Below are 26,753 nucleotides of genomic sequence, written 5' to 3'. Positions count from 1 at the left end.
AGTCTGCGAGCTTTAACATCAATATCCTGAAACCAGTCTGCATTATTTAACATCAATATCCTGAAACCAGTCTGCATGCTTTAACATCAATATCCTGAAACCAGTCTGCATGCTTCAACATCAATATCCTGAAACAAGTCTGCATTATTTAACATCAATATCCTGAAACCAGTCTGCATGCTTTAACATTAATATCCTGAAACCAGTCTGCATTCTTTAACATCAATATCCTGAAACCAGTCCGCATTCTTTAACATCAATATCCTGAAACCAGTCTGCATTCTTTAACATCAATATCCTGAAACCAGTCCGCATTCTTTAACATCAATATCCTGAAACCAGTCTGCATGTTTTAACATCAATATCCTGAAACCAGTCCGCATGCTTTACCGTCAATATCATGAAACCAGTCTGCATTATTTAACATCAATATCCTGAAACCAGTCCGCATGCTTTACCGTCAATATCCTGAAACCAGTCTGCATGCTTTACCGTCAATATCCTGAAACCAGTCTGCATGCTTTAACATCAATATCCTGAAACCAGTCCGCATGCTTTACCGTCAATATCATGAAACCAGTCTGCATTATTTAACATCAATATCCTGAAACCAGTCCGCATGCTTTACCGTCAATATCCTGAAACCAGTCTGCATGCTTTACCGTCAATATCCTGAAACCAGTCTGCATGCTTTAACATCAATATCCTGAAACCAATCCGCATGCTTTACCGTCAATATCCTGAAACTAGTCCGCATGCTTTACCATCAATATCCTCTTCCTTCATTTTGCTACTTATCCCCCACCTACTATAAACATCAACATTATGAAATATACACATCTACAAGCAGAGGATTGGGGTGACAAAACAATGAAAGGCCATATGAAAGCGGGGAGGTTACACACTGCAAAATACTCTAAATATATCTGGACATTTGCAAGTTCAGTCAGCATGGAGTATTCAGCATCACATAGGGATGAAGTGCCTGCCGGCAGGCCCACATGCATAAGTGTGAGACCGCCGAGTGTTGTTTCCTAACCTTAGATAACAGTTTCAATACTTGGAAAAAAAGGTGGTCACTTGTGATGGACAAAAGTGTCTTGACTGAGCGTTAATGACCATTTCACGTGGGGTTAGAGGCCAACGGGAGAGGCATGAACCAAAAGATAGTTCAAAAGGTCTTTGTTTTGGACCTACTGAAATTAAGACCTGTAGCCTCACCAAATAATAAAGCAAACTCTCTGCATCACACAGATGTCCACTGTTCTGGGCCAACCTATCAAGTCCTCCAGACACAAACAGCATCTCATCCTAGACCTCTGGCTGCCTCCATGTTATTAACTCCCAGTTCTAGCAGATTAATTTCCTCAGTGCATGCACCTATGCTTAGGAACTATTTGCTGTTGCTGCGATTTCAGGAGAACATTAAGACCTACCTTTTCTCAATCTTTTCCCAATAACTCACATGGCCACCAATAGCACTGTGCTGGTACGTCAGTTCTTGATTCCGCCTGATCTCTCTACATCAGGAGTCTCCCAGAAGTAGTTCTAGAGCTACTGGCAGCTCGCCAACTCCCTAGAAGTAGCTTCTGGAAGTGAAGTCTAGCAAAGTAGGTCATACAGAGTGTCTGGCACTTGGAAGGAGGTATGACTGCTCATCTCCATACCCACCGAGCTGTAGCCAACCAGCCCAATGACAAGGCCACACACTAACACAAGCACCCACTGCACAGCCCAAAAACGTGTAGCGCGCAACATGATCACCTGTCTCTGCTCTCAATCCAGCAAAGAGGCACATAGATTGGTCCTGCTGTAGGCCCAACTATTGCAGTCACCACTGTGCGAATGAACACTCGGCCAGGAATCAACAGGTGCCAGAGCGGAGTCACTGGAGTGTGGTGCTGCAGAGGGAGGTCATTAACAATAATCCTAAATGGGGCGGTCACAGTTGTCATTTTACTGGATGTGGTCCCTAGTGTAATAGTGATAATATCCATGAGTCACTCATGAAAAATATCAGTGTTCATAACTAGCTTCCACCATAAGACACATTGGAGACAACTGCTCTACATCAACCTATCCCTACACTTTCTTCCTCCATGCCCCATGACACCCTTGGCTGTTCTGCACTCGCAAGCAGTGTCTCTAATATTATTTATTCGCGATTACAGATAACAATACAATCAGCCATATGCACTAGGTTATTCTGAAGTAGAGGCTTGATCTAAAGATAGCATGATACAAATACTCTAATACAAATACTAAGGGGCTCATTACGATTGCGGTGAATCCGCCACCGGCAGGCCAAATTACGGCTATTCTCCGCCTGCCAAATTATGAAAGAAGGCGGTTTGCTGATGGACAGGAGTTCCCTCCGCCACGGGCGATCGTTCAGATTGCCTGGCGGACCTGCAAAGCATACCTAGAATGGTGGCGGTGCCTAACAGGCACCGTCCGCCGTAATACGAGGCTTCATCTCCGCAAGCCTTGAATGGTGGTTCACCTTCCATTCAAAGGCTGGCAGAGATTGACTTTGGGGGCCTGTTGCGGGCCCCCTTCAGCAGGGACACTTCCCTACTGCACTTGGGGGGCACCTATGGTGCCCTCCTACATTTCCCTGCACTATGTGGCAGGCACCGCATGGTGCCTGCCACGTAGTGCAGGGAAATGCAAACCCTGCATTTTTACCATTGCGTCGGGTGCTGCAGCCTGCAGCACCCACCGCAATGGTAAAAATGCCCAATGCGACCGCCACCGTGGCGGTGGCATTATGATTCCATGGACGGGACCGCTGCCATATAGGCGGACGGTCCCAATTCCCGTGACTGTGGCGGACGGACTCAGGTCTGTCCGCCATCGTAATGAGCCCCTAAGTATCTCCCAAGTAGTTATTTACTGTGCTACTGTCCACGGATGTGCCCCTAGCTAGGAATCAGTTATTTGCACCCGCTACTAGTGGTCAACTATATCCCCAAATCATTTAAAAAAAGCAAGAAACCTGCATTCAGTGTGACTAAAAAAAAAAAAGAAGGAGGATTTACCCCGGTTAGATTTCAATGATAAAAACACAGAGTATTTAATTAAAATGTTCCTGGGATGCAGGGTGACAGCCTTTTAAATTCCTTTACTCGACACCATGATACCATTAGGCATATTCAAACTTGCATTCTATACTAAGCAGGTCATTCTTATCCAGAGAAGATGATTTCAAATGTAGAAATAAAAAATAACAGCATGCTGGTAGAAGGAGTTGTTAAAAAATGGCCACTTTCAGCTACTATTTTTTATGTTGTTGCTTTAAGAAAAAAGGTTAATCTGCTTTTAGCCAAATCCTTGAAAATTTAAAATTGATGAATTGCATTATGGCACACAAAAGCTATCCATGTGTCTGAAGTTGGTTAGGAACATGTGTTTTGGTTTGCATAACATATTTTGAAGATCGTACAATGCATTTTAAGTTTTTACTTTAGAAACCAATGTGAGCTGGTCGGGTCTCAAAATTAGGGTCTTTTCTTTACAGGAAGTTGGCCAACCAGGTCAACTTCCTGGCTTGTTGAGACCAGACGCTCATATGTATATCAATTGACAGGCATTGTGGAAGGACACAATATCTATGTGGATTTATACTGTTATGCTGCATTCACTTGAAACATATAAACAGTACCTTTTCTGTGTGATTCTTCTGGTGCTTGATGAGCTCAGACCTCCAGCGGAAACCTTTGCCACACTCAATGCACTGAAAAGGCCGCTCCCCAGTGTGGATCTTCTGATGCGTGGTTAGGTGCTGCCGCTGTATGAAACTCTTGCCACACTGGACGCACTGGTACGGGCGCTCTCCGGTGTGGATCCGCTCGTGAATAATGAGGGAGGTGTTGCGCCTGAAGCACTTGCCGCATACATTGCAGACATAGGCTCTCACCCCACCCAAGTGTGTCCGCAAGTGCCTGGCGAGATCAGCCCCCCGCAGAAAGTTCTTGTCACATTCACTACAACTAAAAGGGCGTTCTCCAGAAGGCTTCTTTGGGTTCAGCTTAAAAGTTTTCTTGCCGGTGGAGGATTTCACAGAATCAGTGCAAGTATCTATAGAGTCTCCTTCCTGTTCTCCGATGTGGTTTTCCACTTTACAGACTGCATTGTACAAGTTGGCTGGATTAGGCGGACAACCTGCAGGCCCTCCAAACCGCGGTCCTGCATCCGGCCCACTCTTGCAGTGCTCAGGAACCACAGAAGGCATGAACAGATGGTCTTTGTGCTCTCCCAAAAAAGTGTCCTGTGGCTCTTTCTTTGTAGGAAACCCCTCCAGATGCTGCCCTTCCATGTCTTTTTCCATTGACCCTTCACCTGCTAAAATAAAAAGAAAGAGCAAGTTTAAACTACTCGAATCAAACTTTTTCTGCAGGTGTTTCACGACTATGGAAAGCTTTACAAATATACATTCATCTTTCCCACAAACTGCTCATTTTCCCCTTGGCTTTGAAAGGACCCAATTTTAAAGGGGGTTGCCAAAGTAAAATTCACCATTTATATGACAGTATTGTAGATTGAATATACGAAGACTTAGGACACCCTGAAATCAACAAAAAATTCACAGTGCAACTTAAGCATGTCTGTCAGCATTTCCATCAGTACGTTTCTCATAAAACTATCATGTAGACAACTAGGTTTTTTGAAAGTGGTTACCAATGCCTTACTATTGGGCCCATACATAATTCATGAATATCCGTTGGTCTACAGTTTCTCATATTCCTGTCTTGAAGATGAGGTTACCACAATCTCCACGGCAGAGTCCAACTATTCTAACTCCAGCACAATAAAGTACTCAGTTGGAAGATACTGCGAGAGGAACTACTGCAGGATATTGCACAGAAAGCCCTTGATGCCCCTGTGAACATGGCACCATTTACTGCTAAACTTTACAGCGCCACAAATCTTCAATCCTAGCTGCATCCATGCTTAATTAAAAAGAGCACAGAGGTCTATTAAACTTCAGTATTACAACGCTGGGGTTTTCACTGTGCACCACATTTACAATAACTTCTTTCACACAACTATTCTCCACCTAAGACCTGCATGATTCTGCAGGACACGGGTGCCATAAGCACTATTTTTGAAAACTTGCAACATATTAAACAAGCACTGGCAAACAATTCGACCTGACTAACATGGCAACGCATACAGAATTTGTCCATGCCTGTGTCTGCATGCGTTGACACCTTACTGCTAGGCATATTGACAGTGTAGACAATTCTTTTTTTATCCTGCAATTCCACTTGGTTCTCTCTTCAGCATTAACCGTTTCACTTGTGCTCCTGCAGAGCTGGGAGATGAACAGTAATTTAATTCCACCAAAGAGAACAAAATTAACAAGTATCCAGGATGGCCTACTTCTATTCATCCACCACCCCTGCTGTCCTTTGCACTTCCCTGGCTGTCCAACCAGTGTCTTTTAGGTAACAAACCAGACCAGTTTGTACTACTAGCACTCTATGCTGCCTGCCTGTCTCTCAGTCAGGTCACATGTTCATTACTTAATTTTACATTTCGAACAAAGTGTGGGAACCTAGCTCAAGAAAGTGTCTTTCGATAGCTTTTAATCACTAAGACGTAGACCGCATAAGTACATAGAACAAGTATTGGCAAAGTCAATAGGTCTCGGCAATCGGAGAGCTATAGACGTTGGCAATGTTCATGCATTTGTGTGTATTCATAAAACCAGCTCCAGAGCCGTACACAAATGCATTAACACTGACAACGCCTATAGCTCTCAGATTACCGAGACCTACTGGCTTTGCCAATGCTTGCTGTTTTATTGACGCGGTTTTGAATCCTAGTGCTAGGTCAGTAGCATGTGTACAGGATGGGAGAAATATTTTCTCCTTTATATGTGCAACGAACAAGGAGCCTAGTTCGTCGAAATGTGTTTGTTATGAGCTGCTGGTCGCTCCTCTCCCTATAGCCTCTGTCGCTTAAAGCAGGATGCGGTGGATGTGACTAGAACAAAACAAGAGGCTTCTTTGCTAAATAAACCCCCCATAAATGTAACAATATTGTCCTCCATCAGTCCTAGACATCTCAATCACAGAAGGAATGATTAAAGTAGTCCAACCAGTTCTCTACCAAGACCAGACATATCAGTCAAATAAAGGGAGACAGTAAGGCAGAATCCGCCCAGTAGATCCGGATCTCTTTTTCTCTCCCCAGGTCCCTCCACATTGCAGGTTTTCTTCGTTCCCACATTTACAAGACCCTGAAGAGTTATCAACGCAACAGCTGCAGTCAATGGTAAATTCATTAGAAAATACTGCACGTTGTTGGGGACCCCAAGACAAGATAACAGCAGCTCTTTGATTACTCTTGTACAACACCGAAATCATTCCCACCTAGAATGCAAATTACTCCACAAACTACCTCGACTAATGAAACTCCCTAAAAATAAACTACCCAGGCGGTCATTAAGCAGAACATATTTTTAAAGATTTTTAAGTTTCTCTGCCCATCATGTAGGTCTTATGTTATTACTATACGAAGCGCTCCTTGGATATGGTAAGATGACAACTGACAATACAATCAAATCCACCCCGCCAGCGAAGGCTCGGCGGCTAAGTCTAAAGGAGGAACATAGTTATATGACAGCACCTGCTGACCCATCACGAGCACTGCCAAAATATTGGAGCAGAGTTACAATATAACCCGTTCTTGTATGAATCCTTGTTTTCTGGCCGCACACAGAAACATAACAGATCTGCCTCGTTTGCAAATTCCACAAACATTTGCAGAAAAACGGCAATTTTACAAACCAAGACAAAACTTGTGTATAGGAAATGTGTAAACCACTTTAATATCCCCTATAGCATAGCACTTCATCAGCTGCTTTAGTTCATTTTGCATAATTCTTTAAAGAAAAGCCCCTTAGTTTTTAAACATGAGAGCATTCAAACAAAAGGCACGTCGTGAACGCAGCGTGTAAGACAACTGTTTCGGATTTCCCTTGCAGAAAATACTGAGATAACGACATGTTTTAAATGAGAAGTTCCCATGACCATAATGTATCGGAATTTGAGAATAAGAGCCATGAAGCCAAAGACCAGGGCTTTAAGTGGGCCGGGTCTCACCGGGTCTCACCACTGGCAGTTTTTTAAAGGGGGGCTCCAAACGGGTCTCTATCGAGCTCTGTTTTGTGCCCTAGCACAGACGAACCATCTTTTTTCCCCCGACTGCAGTGACAGAAGCCTGCTGTCACTGCAGTCCGGAAATAAGCATTTACAATGCAATAGGTCTCGCAATTAAGAGATTTTGAGCAATTGACATTATAAATGGCAATGCCTTTTATTTATGCGTTTAAAAAACCTGTAATAATAAAAGGCATTGTCATTCACAATACCAAGGTCAAAGTTAATAAAATGAAATACCTGTAGCATTACAAATTCTTGTTATTAAAGTCCTTGGGAATAAAGTAATTTGGCCAGAAATACAGGATGTTGAGGAACGTCTCAAACCCATCTGCATAGTACCCAATTCAGCAGCTCTGACCCTAACATTCAATCAATCAATCAATCAATCATGGAATTTATATCGCGCACTACTCACCCGGAAGGGTCTCAAGGCGCTTGGGGGAGGGGGTCTGCTACTGCTCGAACAGCCAGGTCTTGAGCTGTTTCCTGAAGGCGAGGTGGTCCTGGGTCAGCCGCAGGTGGACGAGCAGGGAGTTCCATGTCTTGGCCGCCAGGTAGGAGAAGGATCTTCCTCCGGCGGTGGCTCTCTGGACGCGAGGGACAACGGCGAGGGCGAGATTCGCGGATCGTAGCTGGCGGGTGGGCGTGTAGAAGGTCAGGCGGTCGTTGAGGTACCTTGGGCCCAGGTCGTGGAGGGATGTGTGTGCGTGGGTGAGGAGTCTGAACGTGATCCTCTTGTTGACCGGGAGCCAGTGCAGGCCTCTCAGGTGGCTCGAGATGTGGCTGCGTCGTGGGACGTCCAGGATGAGTCGGGCGGAGGCGTTCTGGACACGCTGAAGTCTCTTCTGAAGCTTGGCTGTTGTATCGGCGTAGAGGGTGTTTCCGTAGTCTAGTCTGCTGGTGACGAGGGCCTGGGTGACCGTCTTCCTGGTCTCGGTCGGGATCCATCGGAAGATCTTGCGGAGCATTCGGAGGGTGTGGAAGCAAGATGAGGAGACGGCGTTGACTTGTCTGGTCATCGATAGGGAGGAGTCCAGGATGACGCCCAAGTTGCGTGCGTGGTCCGTTGGCTTGGGTGCGGTGCCTAGGGCCGGGGGCCACCAGGAGTCGTCCCATGCGGAGGGCGACGGTCCCAGGATGAGGACTTCCGTCTTGTCCGTGTTCAATTTCAGGCGGCTGATGTTCATCCATTCGGCGATGTCTCTCATCCCTCCGTGTAGGCTGGCTTTGGCGGTGTCGGGGTCTTTGGTGAGTGAGAGAATCAGCTGGGTGTCAGCGGCGTAGGAAATGATGTTGAGGTTGTGTTGGCGTGCGATGGCAGCCAGGGGTTTCATGTAGATGTTGAAGAGAGTGGGGCTGAGCGACGATCCTTGAGGGACTCCGCAGATGACTTTGGTTGCCTCAGAGCGGAACGGAGGCGTACTCTCTGAGTTCTGCCGGAGAGGTATGAGATGATCCAGTCCAGAGCCTTCCCTTGGAGGCCGGTGTCGTTGAGGCGTTGGACTAGGGTGCGGTGGCAGACAGTGTCAAATGCTGCGGAGAGGTCTAGGAGGATGAGTGCCACTGTTTCACCGTTGTCGAGCAGGGCTCGGATGTCGTCGGTGGCTGCGATGAGGGCGGTCTCAGTGCTGTGGTTGGCTCTGAATCCGGACTGCGATGGGTCGAGGGATCTGTTCGTCTCGAGGAAGGCAGCCAGTTGCTTGTTGACGACCTTCTCGATGACTTTGGCGGGGTAAGGCAGGAGCGAGATGGGGCGGAAGTTCTTGAGGTCGCTCGGGTCCGCTGTTGGTTTCTTCAGCAGGGCGCTGAGCTCGGCATGCTTCCAGCTCTCCGGGAAGGTTGCTGTGTCGAAGGAGGTGTTGATGATGTCTCGGAGGTGGGGTGCGATGGTAGAGGCGGCCTTGTTGAAGACATGGTGGGGGCACGGGTCGGTCGGGGATCCGGAGTGGATGGTGTTCATCATGCGTGTCGTTTCTTCGGGGGTCACCTCGGTCCATGTTTGGAGGATGGCAGCGGGGTGCGTAGGTTCGACCGATGGGTGCGGGGGTGGAGCGCCGAAACTGTTGTGGATGTCGGCGATCTTGCGGTGGAAGTACGAGGCGAGGGAGTCGCAGAGGTCCTGCGAGGGAGTGATGTCGTTGTTGCCGGTGCTGGGGTTGGAGAACTCCTTGACGATGTTGAAGAGCTCCTTGCTGTCATGGGCGTTCTTGTCCAGTCGTTCCTTCAGAGATTTCTTCTTGGTGGTGCGGATGAGCTGGTGATGTCTGCGGGTGGCGAGTTTGAGGGTGGTCATGTTGTCGGCGGTTTTGTCGAGGAGCCACGCCTTCGAGGGTGCGGCAGGCCTTCTTGGAGTCCTTGAGTTCGTCGGTGAACCAGGGGGCCTTCTTGCTTCTGGGCCTGGTGAGTGGGTTCCTCAGTGGGGCGAGGTCGTCGGCACAGGAGGTCAGCCACTGCGTGAGGTCGAGGGCTGCTGTGTCAGGGTCCGTTGTCCTGACAGGTGGGTTCTGGCTGAGGGAGGTGGCGAGCTGGTCGACGGTGATCTTGCTCCAGTTTCTGTGGGGAACCTGCTCCGGGTGGTGGTGGTGGACCGTGTTCTTTTTGTAGCTGAAGTGGACGCAGCTGTGGTCAGTCCAGTGAAGTCCGGTGGAGTGGCTGAAGGTGACGTGCTTGCTGGATGAGAAGAGGGGGTCGAGCGTGTGGCCGGCGTAGTGGGTGGGGGTGTTGACCAGTTGCTTGAGTCCGAGGTTGGCGAGGTTGTCCAGCAGGGCGGTGGTGTGGCGGTCGTTGTTGTTCTCCAGGTGGAAGTTGAGGTCCCCGAGGAGGATGTAGTCAGTGGAGGGGAGGGCGTGAGGGCTGATGAAGTCCGTGATGTCTTCGCAGAACTGTGCGCGTGGTCCCGGGGGTCTGTAGATGAGGGTGCCTCTGAGGGTAGTCTTGGGGTTGGTGTGGATCTGGAAGTGCAGGTATTCGGCGGCGTTTAATGCGTCGATGGAGTCAGTCGAGATGCGAATGGTGCTTTTGTGAACGATGGCGATGCCCCCTCCGGTCTGGTTGACGCGATCCTTCCTGATGATCTTGTAGCCGTCCGGGATGGCTATGGCGATGTCGGGGGCTGAGGAGGCGTTCATCCAGGTTTCAGTGAGGAAGGCGACGTCTGGAGATGCGGTGTCGAGGAGGTTCCAGAGTTCCTCGGCGTGTCTGTGGACGGAGCGGGTGTTGATCAGGATGCACTTGAGGTGGTTGCTGTTGTCCGTCTTGATGGGTGCGGTGCCGGTTCGGAGGCAGGAGAAGTTGCAGGATCGGCAGGCGAAGGGTCCATGGGTGCGTCGCGGGGATGCTTGGTAGCACCCGGGGGCTCGGGCGGTGTTGAGTGCGATGAGGGTGGCGGCATCGTAGATCCTGCGGGGGAGTTGGCGGACGCGGGGGCCAGGGGGTCTGGCGCTGGGCGCGGTCCAGGCGCAGACGGGCTTACCTTTGGCGCACCTTCGGCGCTCCCGCTGCGCGCGTCCGCTGCGCGGTCGCTGAGGGGGCGTCATAAGTAAGGAGCCGGGAGGAGGGGGTTAGCTGGGAGGCGGTAGACCAATGGGCACAGAGTGGGGGCGGGGTCAGGGGTCAGCGGCGGGAAAGGAAGAAGCGGAACCGGGGCAGCGGCGGGGGAGAAGGCGCGAGTGAGGGGGCACCTACCGAGTCAGCAGGTCAGCGGCGGCGGTGAGGCAGAGTAAGCAGAGGACCGGGGGAGCAAGCGTGAGGCAGCAGGAGCAGTCGCGAAGATACAGGCAGCAGGAGGCGTCCGTAATCAGCAGGCAGCAGCAGGAGGTGAGGAGCGACCAGCCGTGGGGGCACAGGGGGACATTACATCCTCTGTCACACCGCCCCCCCCAAACACCCAAGGAAGCCCGAGCTGGTGATGTCCAGATGTCCCCCATGATTGTTAGGATGAAGGTTTAGCTGTGCCCGGGCCGCCACGAGGAGAACTTTAAGGCCCTGGGACTGCTGTGGAGGAGACTGGGCACGGGAGCGAGAAAGCTCAGAGGCCAAGGAGGGAGCGGGCCCTGTAACTGTCCCCGGGGTCTGGGAGATCCCAGTCTGCCTTGCCCACACCGTTCAGCAGGAGTGGGGGCAATCAGTTGCAGAGGGGTCGGATGCTTTCCCTGGCTGGAAGGGAGCCTCAGTTCCGCTGGTGAGCTATGACGGCCTACCGGGAAGTCGGTGAGAGGCTTGGAGGAGGCTTCGATTTTATGAGCCGCATTCCTGCAGGGCCGCACTGAGGGAGGCCGCCTGACGCGCCACAAAATCAACCCAGCTCGCATCTTCCATCGCCTCCTGACCCGCCAGGAGACTTTGTTCTCCATGCATTTACGAGTGTGGAGCTTCCTTAGAGGGTGCATCTGAAGCGCCTGTGATTTGCAGAACCATCGGCGCCTCGTGGCCTTTGTTCCATTTAATTACCCTGCCTTCACCTGTTGCCTCTCGTACGTCCCCCAGGCAGCGATCAGAGACCCGTGCTGGCTTTGAGCCCCTCACCATGCTCGCGGCTGCTCGGACTGAAGCGGCGCACGTGCTCTGTGGTAGCAAACCATTCGTCACTGCGCCTACCACGGAAGACAAATAGGTGTCCGTAGAGCCCCGCCCCATCCGCATGTAGGGACCAATCAAAGCCAGGAGGCGGTTCTCCAACGCTTCTAATAACAAGAAATCTCCAGTCCGGGTGGGCGGGGTCTTATGCGGACAGGGCGGACTCCAACCCTGCTTCTACAGAAGCCGGACACAAAAGCAACGACAATAGATCTCGCCAAGCCGAAGCAGCGCATGCGCTGCATTGCAGGCGAGATCTAAAAAGTGCCAGGGCACAAAACAAAGCCCGATAGAGACCCGTTTCAAGACAGCAGGCAAATCATGTCCGCTGCGGACACTGCTCACGTCTCACTGGTGTGCGCTGCTCACTTATCACTAGTGGAGAAGTTACGGCATGATGTCATGCCAGGTGAGCATTGTAGGGGAAGGGAAATCCTTTCAAGAGAGAGTCATTTTCTCTCAGGATTTCCCTTCTCTTTCTGAGACTCAGGAGCAGCAACATTGTCGCGGTGTCACCAGGGCTTTAAGCGGAAACATTTTCAATATTATATACAAGCCACAGTTGCTGCTTATTTATCTTTTGCAACAAACAACCATTGACAAAGCCAATAGTCCTGACTTGTAGGTATGATGTTACTTGTTGTATCGTATATCTGGATGCATTGACAGAACCAGCAAAATGCACGTCTGACGGCACACTATGCTAAGCACACATTTTTGGCTTAGGTGTTTTAAGCCACGCCCCTAATTACATTGGCCACGCCCCTTTGCGGTTTTTTTATCCCACTTAAAGCCCTGCCAAGGACTGACCATTTTTGTGAAATAGCGTAAGAACTGTAAAACAAATGGGTACAAGGTCCTTACTTGCAAGCAAGGGAAGAGCTATGAATGCCAAGACATGCACTGCAAAGTTAGTGCTGGTTTGTTTGCGTGTGCACAGCAAATTTGTACGGAGAGAAACATGTACTTGTGAGAGAACTCTGCAGAGGCTACGTACCTGCAGGTCAGATTCATGCATTTGCCGAGCGGACGCCTCCTTTTATTCTTTCGAGACAGATAAAATAAGTACGAATGAGAATGGTACTTGTGAGCACAAATTATAACGCTTCGACTGCTTGCGTTGCCTAACCAGGGGTGTGCTTCATTTAACCCTATCGGCAGACAGAACATCAGGAGCTAGGCAGCGGCATGGGATAAGATAAGAACCGGGCTCATCTTACTGCCATTAAAGCACACAGAGGCAGTGGGGAAGAAAGGGTAGCGGAGCGTTTCATATTATGGGCAGCCGGATTCACATAAACAGAAAACTTTAAAGACGAGCGAGTGTGTTAAGTGCTCAAACAAACCAAACAAAGTAGTCCCAAAACAATGCCCTGCAATGGCCACTGTGCATGGTTAAAAGAAGTTGGGCGGTGCTTTCGGGGAGGGCTAAACACTGGAAGAGGCATGACGTAAGCATGCCCTTAACACATGGGGAGAACGACAAATGCAGCAACGATGGTGCCAGCAAATGGGAAGCCTATGGGCAGGCTGAAGCCCACAACAGTACATACAGCATGTTTCTCTCGAGACCGCGCATGTGCGCCGTCTAAAGCCAAGACCTAAAAAAGCAGTGATAACACTCGACTGGGTTAGGCACAATGACCCTTTCAAATGTCCCATAAAATCAACAGTGATTCAGTTAGACAAGCTTCAGTATTTTGGTCTATTATATTTTTTGCTGCATATCATAGTAATAATGTAACAAAAGACTATCAACTCAGCGGCGGAAACCATGCCGCAAGACACTCCCCGATATACACTTATCATGGTATACTACATGGGCTCTACGATGCCCATTGGAATATATAGCGACCGGCAAACAACGCTGGAGCACTGACTGAGAACACAATCAGCAATTAATAATTTTGGAACACAATACGATTTGAAACCCTGACAAAGTTTCGGGAGGTTATGGAACGAAACACGTTGGCTGGATTGTGAATGTTTTAAAAATAAAAGATTGAAAATAAAGAACGATGATGGATTCAACCCCGATCTGTGACTGGGGGCGAGTGTCTGAAAAGTTTCAGTGCTCCATCAATCATCTCCTTGTGTTTGCTTTATTTGCCCTAAGTTGGCAGGGTATGCCCAGACGTGGGTCCTTTGCTCACTTTGCCACTGGATTCAAGCTAGCCTGGCTGATGAGGGGCGTTACCCCGAAACCGGTCCCAGGATGCTTGTTTCCCTTTCAGGGAAGACCTGGTTTGGCAGTTCAGGCTGGACTGTTCCCATGAGGCATAGGGTCAAGACTGATTTGCATATAGCTGGGTCTGAACTGAGGTGGCAAAGTGAGCTTAAGAACGATGACGGATTCAACCTAGATCCGACACTGGGGGTGAGTGTCTGGAAAGTTTCAGCGCTCCGTCCATCATCTCCTTGTGTTTGCTTTGAAAATAAAGAATATCATTAAAACACATATGGGATTGGACTTCTTTTCCTGGTGCACCTCCACACATATTACTAATCATAGTAATAATGTACCTGCAGTGTTCTTTGTGGTCTCTAACAGAGCTGTCTCTCTTTGCTGTACATCGCAGTAATAATGTACCTGCAGTGTCCTGTGTGGTTTCTAGCAGCTGTCTCGCTTCACTGTATATCACAATAATAATGTACCTGAGGTGTTCTGTGTGGTCTCTAACAGAGCGGTCTCATTTTGAGACAGCTTTTTTGCACCTTACAGATTTGAAAGCAGCAATCTTGGCAACCGTTCATCTGAGGCTGTTGTGATTTGCTGCCGACAAGTACACACTACATCAGTCACAGGTTTTGAATTGATTTTTTTATTTTTATAATTTTGTGAAACAATAGGGTTGGTTGCAACTGTTTGTGCCCATCCCAAGACCACGGGCATCTGAAGGTGGATAAGTAAGCGTTGCTTCTGAGCTTCGCATTAATCTATGCACAAACAAGGTACTGCAGAGTCTACAGGAGGCAGAGAGGGCACCTTTCCAACCACCGCAGAGCTGTTCCCTAGCATCATGGTTTGCAGGGAAGACACAAGCCCATCTTCCCATATAGCCGCGGCTTGAGGGAATCTGGAACCAGAAAACAATCCCATTTAAATGCAAAGTAGAAAGCTACTAAAAAGCTTCATCAAAAGGGGCAGGGCAACAGGTCAGGTTTAATGCATGCTTGATAAAACAAGCACTGGCAAAGCCAATAGCTCTCGCCTATGCAAGAGCTACTGGCTTTACCAATTTCTTTTAGCTGTGTAACTTTGTTTTTTTATACAAAGACAACATCCTTCTTTTACAGGTATTTAGTGTGAACGTAGCAGTACAGTGTTTTAGATTGCTATCAGTGATTTTGAAATTATCCTAAGTGGTATCGTTTGTAGCTCCTAGCATGACTTCAATAAAAAAGCATTTGATTGACATTACCAAGTATTTGCTTCAAAGGAGACATTAAAGAACATACGATGCTGGCTGTAAAACTATCCGAAGGGTTTTGGTTCAGAGGATGAAGCAGGGAGATGTGATTACGGGCAGAGCTGCGTACCTTGGCACTGGGGAAGTAGGTTCGAGTCTTGGCGTCGGATGAAAATCCTGTGATTCTGTGCACATCACTTAATCTCCCTACGCATAAAATATGAATGTGATTTTGTGATAAAAACAAACCAAATGGCTCTTAAAATGACTTTAATCCATCCCAACAGTGTGCACTGGAGAGAAGCACAAGCCTCACAGTATGTGAGGGTCAGATGTTTTACGCGTACTAGAGGCTTCCAATGCAATGCCAAAGGTGGCACGTGTGCCCCCCAGTGGTGGCTTGATGTCGTACTGGGGGTTAGATGGATAAAGTAACGTGTCGGCATTGCAGTGATAATTCATGCATATACGTTTGCAGTGTAGTGTTTACCTTTACCACACATTGCTGCCCGCACTGCAAACGTATTTACATTTCAAAGTAAATGGTGTTGCAGCGCGAGTTAAGCACGGTCACACCAAGACAAAGAGGCCATGTTAAATGGATACAGACACACATCACACAAAAACAAACTCTTCGCAATGAAAATGTTAATCCACCAAGAGATGCACTATCCCCGAAGTTCTGCTAGAACACACCACGGCAACACAATGCGCTCCGGGCAGAAATGCCCCAGACATAGAAAACAATAAGCAATTTATCAGTACCATCAACGGCATAATCTGCACATGTATAACAAACATTCACAACAGTAATAGGTCCCTCTTGTGTATTGTATCTATAATCTCACATGCATCTACTCTCTTAGACCACGAAACTCATTTACTCAACATTCTTTAACCATCCACATTTGCAATAGAACCTGTTAATGCAAAAACTATCCTTTATTATAAAAATGTAATTTTTAATATCTCAATATATTGATCTCATAATCAATCTAAGATATCAAATTAAATACCTTAAAAAACAATTCAAGATTTAAAAAATCATTGTTACATACTAAAAACAATCCTTTTCTGTTATTGGTACCCTATTCCACACTTTTCTATATCGAGAACTAACTAAATTTCAGTGATAAAAGCCATATCATATCTTATTGTATCATGGGTATATAGTCGAATCAATACAATATACAAAGGCCTATTACACAGTATTCCCAAAAGGACCCAAATACAAGGCTCAGCCTACTTTAATGGATTCCTCATCCCAATAGTTTTTCCCATTCCTCCCTATTATTCAGACCGTATGTACATGTACTAAATTTACTCATATAACATTGTTCGTTTCTTCCTCTTTTTCTATTCATATTTGAAATATGTTTTTATGATTTATTTTATAGATAACATCTTTGTTTTTAATACTTTGTCCTGAAGCAGGTGGGGTAAACCAACTTTTGACCACCGAAACACTGCATTGACAACTTTGAATATTTCAATTTTAGAATACTGTGTAATAGGCCTCTGAATATTGTATTCATTTGACAAATTTCTTTTTTATTGATATACCCATGATACAGTAAGATATGATATGGCTTTTTTCACTGAAATTTAGTTAGTTCTCTTATATGGAAAAGTGTAGCATTGGGTATCAATAGCAGAAAAGGATGGTTCTTAGTATGTTACAATTATTTTTTAAATCTTGAATTGTATTTTAAGGTATTTAAGTTGATGAAATATTAGATTGCTTAGGAGAGATCAATATATTGAGAAATTAAAAATTACATGATTATAATAAAGGATGTTTTTGCATAAACAGGTTTCATTGCATGTGTGGATGGGTAAATGAGTTCTGTGGTATAAGAGAGTTGATGCATGTGAGATTAGACAAGAAACACAAGTGGGACCTATAGCTGTTGTGAATGTTTGTTATTAAAGTGCAGATTATGCCTTGTGTTTGCTTTGTTCACCATAAGTTGGCAGTGTATGCCCAGATTTGCTAACCTGGTGGATGAGGGGTGGTACCCCAAATCTAATCCAGGGAAGGCTTGGCAGTTCGGGCTGAACTGTTCTCATGAGAAACAGGGTCAAGACTGAATTGCGTATGGCTGGCTCTGAACTGGGGTGGCTGACTGAGCTAAAGAACGATGATGGATTCAACCCAGATCTGTGACTGGGGGCTAGTGTCTGAAAAATGTCAGCACGCCGTCCATCATCTCCTTATGTTTGCATTGGAGATTATAGACAGAATACACACGAGGGACATATTATTGTTGTTAAGTATTTTAACTCTGTCTCTTTTGTTTGAAGGGTTGCTCTCTCAAAACATTTGAGTAACAAACATTCCGACAGAAAACGGTTGTGGTCATTATCAATGGTAAACCTCCCAACACACTACTTATTAGGTATGTACGTTTTGTGACTGTATTGCAGATTGATAGTATTCATTAAACATTTAATCATATATTAATGGTTTAATCAAGTAAATGGCAAATAAGCAAAGGCTGTTTCGTTTAATGTACTATAAGTGTGCATTCCCTCCTACTTTTTGTAATCGCTCTTCGTTTGAGGCCCTGAAAGTTGCCCCAGCCTTTAATTGCTTTTACAAGCGTCAATATGGTGGCAGTAATGTTAAATTCAGTGAAGCGTGCCAGAATTATGCTTTTCTTTCACCACTGCTGCTCCATGTACCTATATGTATGCTGAATGCAAGTTAACACTCCTGTGGACGGACGGGAGGGAAGGGGGGGTGGAGATAAACTAAACCCATACCTTCATCTGCAATGTGCTAACAACCCAACTGTGTGCCCACGTGGTGGCCTCTTCCTTTCACTCTCATTCTCCCCGAGGCCCTCTTTCCACATGCCCCAGTGAGCCTGTATTAGAAGTGGAAATTGAGACACACTGAATATCAGTGCCCAGTTTCTTCGGTTAGCTTTCAAACATACAGAACTAGACAATTATTGTAGTTTTGTTTGTTGCATACACAGTGACAACACCTGAACCCTGGCTGGTATGTTTACCGTTTAGGGCTTTTGAGAAGCTAGACGTGTGCAGACCTCTTCTGCATAAAGTTGTTTGATGCTTTAATTGCAAACCAGAACAGAAGTAGCTCTTTACCTAAGCACTAGTTACATCAAACATGTTTTTATTTTAGGCACAAGAATATGAAGTGATTTTCCCAGAATCACGGGATAGTGAGTCGACACTGCGACTCGGAACTGGTTCACCAGCTCTAACGTAGACAGATCTGGCTGTAATGACACTTCCTGCCCCCTTTGAGTTTTGTGCCGATGTTTCATGCCGATAAGCAAATAGATAAGAGGCCTGAGATGAGCATGGCATTAATATATACTTTTCTTGTTCAACTCAATACTGTAACTAGTGCTTCATCCAAAACAAAATTTTAGCTTTAAAACAGAAAGGCACATGGGGTTGCTTATGGATGTAATCTGCTGTTCCATATAGCACAAACTCTGTATGGGGGCATTTCAGTGCTTCTCAACGCAACTCACGTGATAACAGTGTAGAGCATAATATTACATTTAAAACATCTTCTCAACTGTTTACCATGGTGTGTCAAACGCTATATCTCGCTTGATGAAAAATGTAGCATTCGGCATTCCAACCTGGTACCTTAATTACGATGGCGGCAGCTTTCGCCACTGGGCCACTTGTTTGCAGTGACCAAGTGCCTTCTCTGCACTAACATGCAAAATTACAAAGGCAAATGACCAGGAAGTACCCATAATGCTTAGGAACAGGTGGCGGATTAGAACTCATGCCCAGCTGGGGCAGATGTTCCAAAACTGTAGCAGCGGGGAATGCTGAAACAAAGCAATACCTCAGATTGTACCGCCCTAAAACCGATGAACCCTGCTCACCTGCTACTTGCCAAAGAGAGGTTCGAACACCAATAAAATAAGGCAGGTTGGCTGACGTGCAATTTCAAGGATGGTGCAAAGATTAAGAACAAAGAAACTCCCAAAGGACAAACAGTGGGTGGACAACAGGTACTTGGGCCATAGGAGGGTTAAGAAAACAATAACAAAAAGTGATGACGGCAAGTGCAGACCATATAGAAGCAGGCAAATGAGAGTGACAAAGCTGCCAGCCTATTGCAAGCAATGGGCGGAATGTAAGCCCATTGTATGTAAACGAAATGTCTCGCATAGACAGTGCATGTGCTGTCTAGGCGAGACTTTAAAAAGTATAGTGACTCACATGAGAGCATTTCTCCACTGATTTCAGTGCCCAGGAGCCCAGACACACAAGATAAACAGTTCAACTCCCAATTTAAGAACACACAAAAAGTCTGGTGTATTTTACTGCACGGGTCACTTTTAGATAACTGTCATCAAAATGCATATTAACACGCACATCTGCCTATCCGCATGGTACTGTTCAAGGACACATAAGAAGCCTTATGACTATTTATTGGATAGGGGCACCCAGGAATCCTGTTCCACCTACACATTCGTTCATTTCAAATCAAGAAGTAAATCTGTATTTTACCACAGTAATGCAGAGATGCAAACGGGGCACATGTTAACCTCAGTGACTCCGGCTCAATGGCCCAAAGTTCAATGAAGGTGAGGTAAATCACATCCTTACATAAAACAAGGCTGTGGTTTTGTCTATGCATTTCAGTGAACTTTTGTTAACTTTTTTATTAGGTCTCGTCTACGCAGCGCTTGTGCTGTCTCTTCAAGACATGCTGTATTCAGGATATGGACCTAAAGTTCCGCCCACTTTCCGCCCATCTTTTTAATTGGCTCCTGTCCCTGCCCTTTGTAAATGGTGGTTTTTCATTGATCAATAGGCTTAGTAGTCCCTTCTTAGTACCACCTTGTTTCTTCTTGTAACCTCCCATGAGGACACCCCCGTTACATGCAATATTACTCCCTGGGTTTTAATTACAGCCTCACAGCACTATTTTCTCAAAGGGCTTCAGGCAGGACACATAGGCAAGGCTGGCAGTGATTACTTTACTCAGTAGCACTGCTCACATTTATATGAAACCTTCAATACATTTCACTTCATCAGCTCCACAGAGTACAACCTAATCCTCAATGAATATAATAATTATTTTGTCACATTTCAAAGCTACTAATTGTATATATGGACATAGCTATTGAATGTACTCGTGGTACTGTCTGGCATGCAATGCATTATGGGTAGGGAGGATTTACCATATCTTCTGAAGGGTGCAGTACCATATGTGGCCAAAAGAGGTCACTAGAGACCTCTTTTGGCCACAAATAGTACTGCACCCTGCAACATGCCTAGGTAAAACAAGCATTGGCATAGCCAATAGGTCTCGCCTTTGGGACCGTATAAGTGGTGCGCATTATCCTGACTTGTAGCTACTCGTATCATATCTGGATGCAATGACAGAAGCAAAATACAAGTCGGGCTAAGCACCGTTTTTTAGCTTACGCATTTTATGCCACGTCCTTAATTACATTGGCCACGCCCCTTTGGGAGACCGCCCCCTCCAGTTTTTTCATCCCACTTAAAACTCTAGCAATAAGTAACGCTACAAGATAGAGAAAGAACAGTAGGTTTTCGAGTAATAACTACGTACCTACGTAAAATGTCATACTGCGTGTGCCGAGGACTAGCCAGACAGGCATCGCAACCACGTTTACGTTCCAGTTCAGCACAACCTAAAAGTACTGATGCATTCAGAATGCGCCTGTGAAGCCCAAAGAGTACGGGCGTGGCACGATAAATATGAGGTCACACTCGACCACTAGAATGTGCCTGTGATTTCAAACATGAAGTTACATTTAATGCATTCAGAACGCGCCTGTGACGTCCAATGCACATGGAGAACTGACACGATAAACACTAAAGATGCGCACTTCGAGCACGTTCCGCTGGTCACTACATCTGATTGAAAAAATACACCAAGAGCAATACCTGCCTGTGCTGTAATCCTCAGCGAGAGCCACCTGCGCGCTTGGTAAATAATGGATTGCTGACTGCTCACCTGCCGTACAGCTGACTGGTCACCTAATTGACTCAGGCATGCCTCGTGGGTCACATAGTGCCCGTGGAGGTGTATTGTGCTCGTGACTTGAGAGATTCCCTCGTGTTTGGTCTCTGCCGGGAGAAAGAGCAGCTCGTGCACTGGTGCGTGGCAAATCTACGCTCTGCAGCCTTGGAGGGGAAAGTGGGAGAGTTCCGATTCCGAACTGACCTGGTACATGCCTGTAAACATCGTGTGATCTGTGCTGTTATTCCCCTCCTCCCGATTTAACTCGTAATGCTGCTAAATGTATCACGATTTGGACATCCGTGTTGACAGTTGTAACACCTGATCGAAGGTGACATTAGACATAATTAAATCGCTCCCAGGGCACCTGCAGACGATATTTGAAGGAACTGGTGCCCGGTGCAATGCTGCAGCCAGACCGAGCTACTTTCATTTTATTTTTGCTTTTCCACTGGAGGCAAGACAGCAGTGGTGATCAAGTGACAGCCTAAAAATGTGGGCTTTACGGCACCTTTGAAAGTGATTTGTGGAGAAATCCTTGCAAATCGTCGACTGAGAAAACAGATGGCCCCTGCGCGTGCTGCTGCTCCAGTAAGCATGACAGCGAAAGCTAATTAGACAAGCGCGGGCGCAATAATTGCAAACAGATGGCGCCGCTGCTCGCTCCCACAAGGTAAACGCCGTACATGCACGAGTGCTCATTGGAAACAGTGCAGTACATGCACGAGTTTCCGAAAAAGCCTCGAGTGATTCCAAGAGGTCATCCTAAGCAGCGCTTGCGCGCTGCATTAGGCTCGACCTAAAAACATTGGCATTTATAATGCCAATAACTCCAACTCCAACAAATGCAAGACCGATTGCATTTCCAATGCAATAGGTCTCGCATTTGTTAAAGTTAGAGCTGTTGGTGTTGAAAATGACAATGTTTTTTACTTTTGCTTTTTTATACCATTGGCAATAGTGATGAGCACATATAACAACTCCACTGCAAATAAAAAAAACAAAATGTAATAAACATTGGTATTTTCAACACCTACAGCTCTAACTTTAACAAATGCGAGATCTATTGAATTGCAAATGCTTGTTATTTATTGTTTTTAGCAAGTACAATTCATTTGAGGAGCAAAACGTTTACACAGAGTGATGTGGTCTCATGTTTTGGCACCTTTAGAAATAATGCTGCAGCACTGAAAACTGAAAATAGCTCTGACAGGAGTCCAGTTAGCAGTACACTGCTACCATATGGATCTGCTATAACCATTGATTGCACATTAGTTCTGAAGTTAGAGAGTGGAATGGATGGTTGAGTTTTCTGGAAAGGTGAAGCAGAAAGGAGTTTTGCGAGTTTGGAGGTGTGTGGTATTAAGGTTTATTTTTTTGTCAATGACGAAGGCAAGAGACAGCAGATAGAAACAATGTGTGTAAGAAGCAAACGTCAGAGTTTTTAAAGACATTTTTGGACTGGGTGGGTGGTGGGGTTCCTTAGCTTACAAGTTGTTTTATGGGGTTCAGTTTTAGCTACAACACTATCGGCCATTTTGTTAGCATATCCACGAAGGTCGGAGATATGTCAGATGAATGAGAAACTCAGTTGTTTTATCATCGTCATACTGGTGAATGTTTACCTCTTCTTGCAGAAGTAGTGGTTCCATGACAGGCTGTGTAAAAGCAGCAATATCACTGATCCTTGCAGTATGCAGTAATTTAGAGGCACAGGAGGTAAAACTGCAGTCCATGTTTAGATCTGTTTTGACAGAGCAGCCGTCACCAAACGTATCTGATCTACGGAAAAAGACCTTTAAGACGCACTACTGAGAGATGGCTTTGGTTCTTCCTAACTTTCGGTTTCCTCCTATTCAGATATTGATTGCGCAGAAGCTGCTTGCTTCCCATGAAAACATGCTTGTGTTGCACTTTTTGCCTTGTGGGAAAACATATGGTCAACAAAGCAGGACTGGGTTGGTTATGGTGATGATCCACTGGTTAAGGCTATAAGCCTGATCTGTTTATTGTGAGAGGTTAAAACAAAGGCATTAGGCTAGACTTATTTACTGTGAAAAGCATATGTTGAAGACAGTATGCCATTAAGGATGGATTGTCATTGAACTATGTCAAAACTTGTAGGCAGGTTTTTTGTACCAGGGAATCTCAGAGCTTACCATAGTAGGAAAGAGTTTTGGTGTTGGTTACCCCTGACCAACCCAGGGCAGGACGATCTACACTTAATTTTATGTCAGCTGAAAAAGAAGCACTGGTTCCATCCAAATGTTGATTTCCTCGAGTACAAACTTTGATTGACAGACGTTGTGTGCTTCAGTTGGAAAACAGTACTCGTTTTGCACTTTGTCCCTATGGAAAAGCCCACGTTCAGTGCAGCAGGACTGAGCAGATTATTGGTTACCCCTGTGATGAAATCTAAGGGAAATGTGCTCTCTGAGAACCTATGTTATTACATTTTAGAAGTAGATTTGTTTGCCAACTGTAATTGTGTAGATTTTTGTAACTGTATGACTATACTAATGGCTGCTTGGTGGCAACGCTTGTTCTCAATACCACAAGCCTGTGCCTTTTATGTTGACAAGCTAATGGTAAAGGCTAAAGGCCTGACTTGTTTATCTGAAAAAGTCGTGTCAGAAGCTAGAGGGCTGATATCTTCACTATAGCATAAAGTTTCCCATATTTATTGTAAAACGTATATGTTAAAGCCATGGGGCATTTTAAGAATAGATTGCTAGCTATTACACCATGTTAAAACCTGTAGATATGTATGTTGTCACATTGAATATCACAGGTAAGTGTAGCAGTCAAGGATTTGGCTTTGATTAGCCCCTATAACAAAGCCTGGGGTATAAGATTTACATTGTGACAATCACTGTTCAGCCCTCGAAAAAGGGATGTATATTTTTTGTTATCTGTAATATTTCTGCAAATGTTTGAAATGTTATGAGACTATTCCTGTTGGCTAACTTTTGGGAAATCTTATGTTCAATTTCAATAACCCTTTATTAGAAAGACTAGCCAATGAAAAAGGCTGCAGGCTTGAATCCACATTATGCCATTTTAGGAAGGGAAGCAGATTGTTTGTCAATGATAACTGCTATAGGCCTGAGTGGATTATTGGGAAACATTAGGTCAGGTAACATAGGTCTCGTCTGTTTATTATCAATGTCTACTACAAAAGGAGTGCGCCTGTCTTATTTATCCTGAAAGGTATGTATCCAAGCCATTAAGAGTGAACTGCCATTAATCTGTGTTAAAGGGCATAGGCAGGTATAGCTTTACATGGACTCACATAGATTGCTATACTAGGGAAGGGGTCTGGTTTTGATGACCTTTCGAAGATTTGCATGTTGAAAATCCTTTTTAGGCCCTTTTCATGGGGTTGGGCAGGGTGTGGGGGTCACACTGTTTTGGCAATTCTAGTTTGATACACATTTCTGATAACCTTATGCTTGATGGTTCCATCAGAGAAAAGATTATGCTCAATATAGTAGGCCTTGCCTAAGTTGGTCATGGTGATGAGCCATGTGTATAAGCCTGATTGTTTCATTAGGAAACTTTACGTCAGTGCCATAGATCTGATCTGTTTAGTATGCAAAATTATAACAAAGACAGTAGACCGACTCATTTATTGTGAAACTCAAGCCAACAGGCCTTTAATGGTCAATTGATACAGGCCTTAAAAAAATCTGCTCGCCCACCACTATGGTGAGTCAGATTTTAACACATCAATCTATTTATAGGACCTACTTGTCCATTTTGGCGTGAACTTAAACTGGAAAGTAACAGGTGTTCTGTTCATTCAGAAAGTGAAAGAGCAATTAAAACGCCTTTAAATCTTGTTTTTATCTTGACACATTTCCTATCTGTTCAAGGACAGAGGTCAAATGTCACTTTGTCTTTTTACTAATTTCTGCTGGAAAATGGTGTTCACTTTTCTTTCTCTTATTACAGTTAGAGGCTATTGTCAAGGGATCTATCTGACAATCGTAAAACAAAAGGCTGTAAGATGTTAGTTTTTTTTACCTTACACACAACTTTAAACCACTTGTCAATGAATAATAAAAATTACAATCAAATGTGTTGTTTGTAATTTAGAAATGTGAGGCAAACAAAGAATGAAATAGGAGCAAAACAAATAAGAACACTTTACTTGGTAATGTGCAAATGACAAATATTTGCAGAAACTCGACTGTTTGTACACTATAGAGTTTTAACAGTAAAATGGCATGTCAGTGGGAAATTTTGTGGCCATTTCAATGGAACATCTACTGATTGTAAATGAGTGTGCTACCACTTCATGCTTTAGGTTTGTATTTATTAAAAGTGATAGTTTTTAAACATAATTTGAGAAACATTCCTGCCCAAGTCCTGATGACAATGCTGTTAATGAACTAAGAGGCAAGTCAGCGGTCATGTGTATCTTATATGTGGCTACATTTGTATTATATCTGGAGACAAAGTTTAGTCCAAAAAAATCAACCGTGTTTTTGTACAGCAAACATGCTGAACTTGCACTTTTGAAGGTGCTCTCATATGTGATAAAGAAGAAAATGGAAGCTAAGTGAATTAAAATATTTGGTCAGAATCACATCATTTGAAACAAGTTAATGGGTTAAGAGCATTATAATTTGGTTGAGTAGATTATTTAAGTCACTAAACCTGAAGGTCTAGTAAAAACGTTATGATTTTTCCAGGCCTGTGATATTACACTGTGTTAATGCCCATAGACTGTCATAGTGTTTTGCAGAATCACAGATTATTGAAGTTGGTAGCGTCCTTTGACAAACACCGGGGGTAGGAAATGTGCACTGTGATAATCCCCGCTAGACCCTTTTTGGAGAGCTTGGCAGACGTAGTTGTCTGCTATGCCCTTGTAACAGAAGAAAACACTACATACATTGAGGGTCTTGGGGTCAGGCATCTCCTTTCTAGTAAAGTGCCACTCACATTCTGCTTCTCCTCATGGAGTCATACTGCATGGGGAAATGGGGCAATACATTTCTGCTTTTGGCTCTACTGCCCTGTAAGTAACAGCATTACTGGGATGGTGACCAGTTGTTTGATTTGATTTTTTTTTCCCTTTTAAAGGTCACCTTTAATTTCTTCCCTTCTGCTATTTGAGTGTCCTTGAACTCCCCCAGACAGTTCAACTGGGACACTAACATGCTACTCATTTTATCTACAGAGCGCAGCAGCATGTGCTGCCACTATTTCTACATTTGGCAGCCATCTTGGAATGGTACTATTCATAATGTGTCATTGTTTTAATGTCTCAAGATGGCAAACATGTTCAGAAGCATTATTTTGGGCAACATGGATCACTACAACAGTAATAAACTATGCACTTTGGCATTCGAAGATAGCCATCCACCGCAATGTTTACTGGGTGGCAATCATGAGATAGTATTATGTCTAGGGATTATTGTTTTTAGTGCTTGCTCCAAGGTGGAAAACATGCTAATTCTAAATGTGGAAGCCATGTTGGAACTATGTAAAACAATTATACACTATGTACATCATCAATGAAAGATAGCCACCCGCTGTTAGGTTTCATTGTATAATTTTGACTTAAGGGGCACTTTCATTGATAAACCAGAC

The 26,753-nt window shown here is 45.2% G+C and overlaps 1 protein-coding gene across 3 annotated transcripts in view; it reads right to left on the bottom strand.

Annotated features, from left to right (window-relative positions):
* The window catches only part of LOC146806240 (uncharacterized), a 231,090-nt gene that overhangs the window by 197,067 nt on the left and 7,270 nt on the right, over positions 1–26,753 (bottom strand). For all 3 annotated transcript variants that reach the window (XM_085623481.1, XM_085623483.1, XM_085623482.1), the window contains exon 2: positions 3,665–4,344. In XM_085623481.1, coding sequence (XP_085479607.1) covers positions 3,665–4,330 — 666 coding nt within the window. In that variant the 5' untranslated portion in view covers positions 4,331–4,344. The remainder of the gene's footprint in view (positions 1–3,664; positions 4,345–26,753) is intronic.

Source organism: Triturus cristatus, chromosome 8, assembly GCF_964204655.1.
Source record: "Triturus cristatus chromosome 8, aTriCri1.1, whole genome shotgun sequence".
Classification (NCBI taxonomy): Eukaryota; Metazoa; Chordata; class Amphibia; order Caudata; family Salamandridae; genus Triturus; species Triturus cristatus.
Note: the sequence above shows the minus strand (reverse complement) of the source record. Positions and strands in the feature narration are given on the sequence as shown.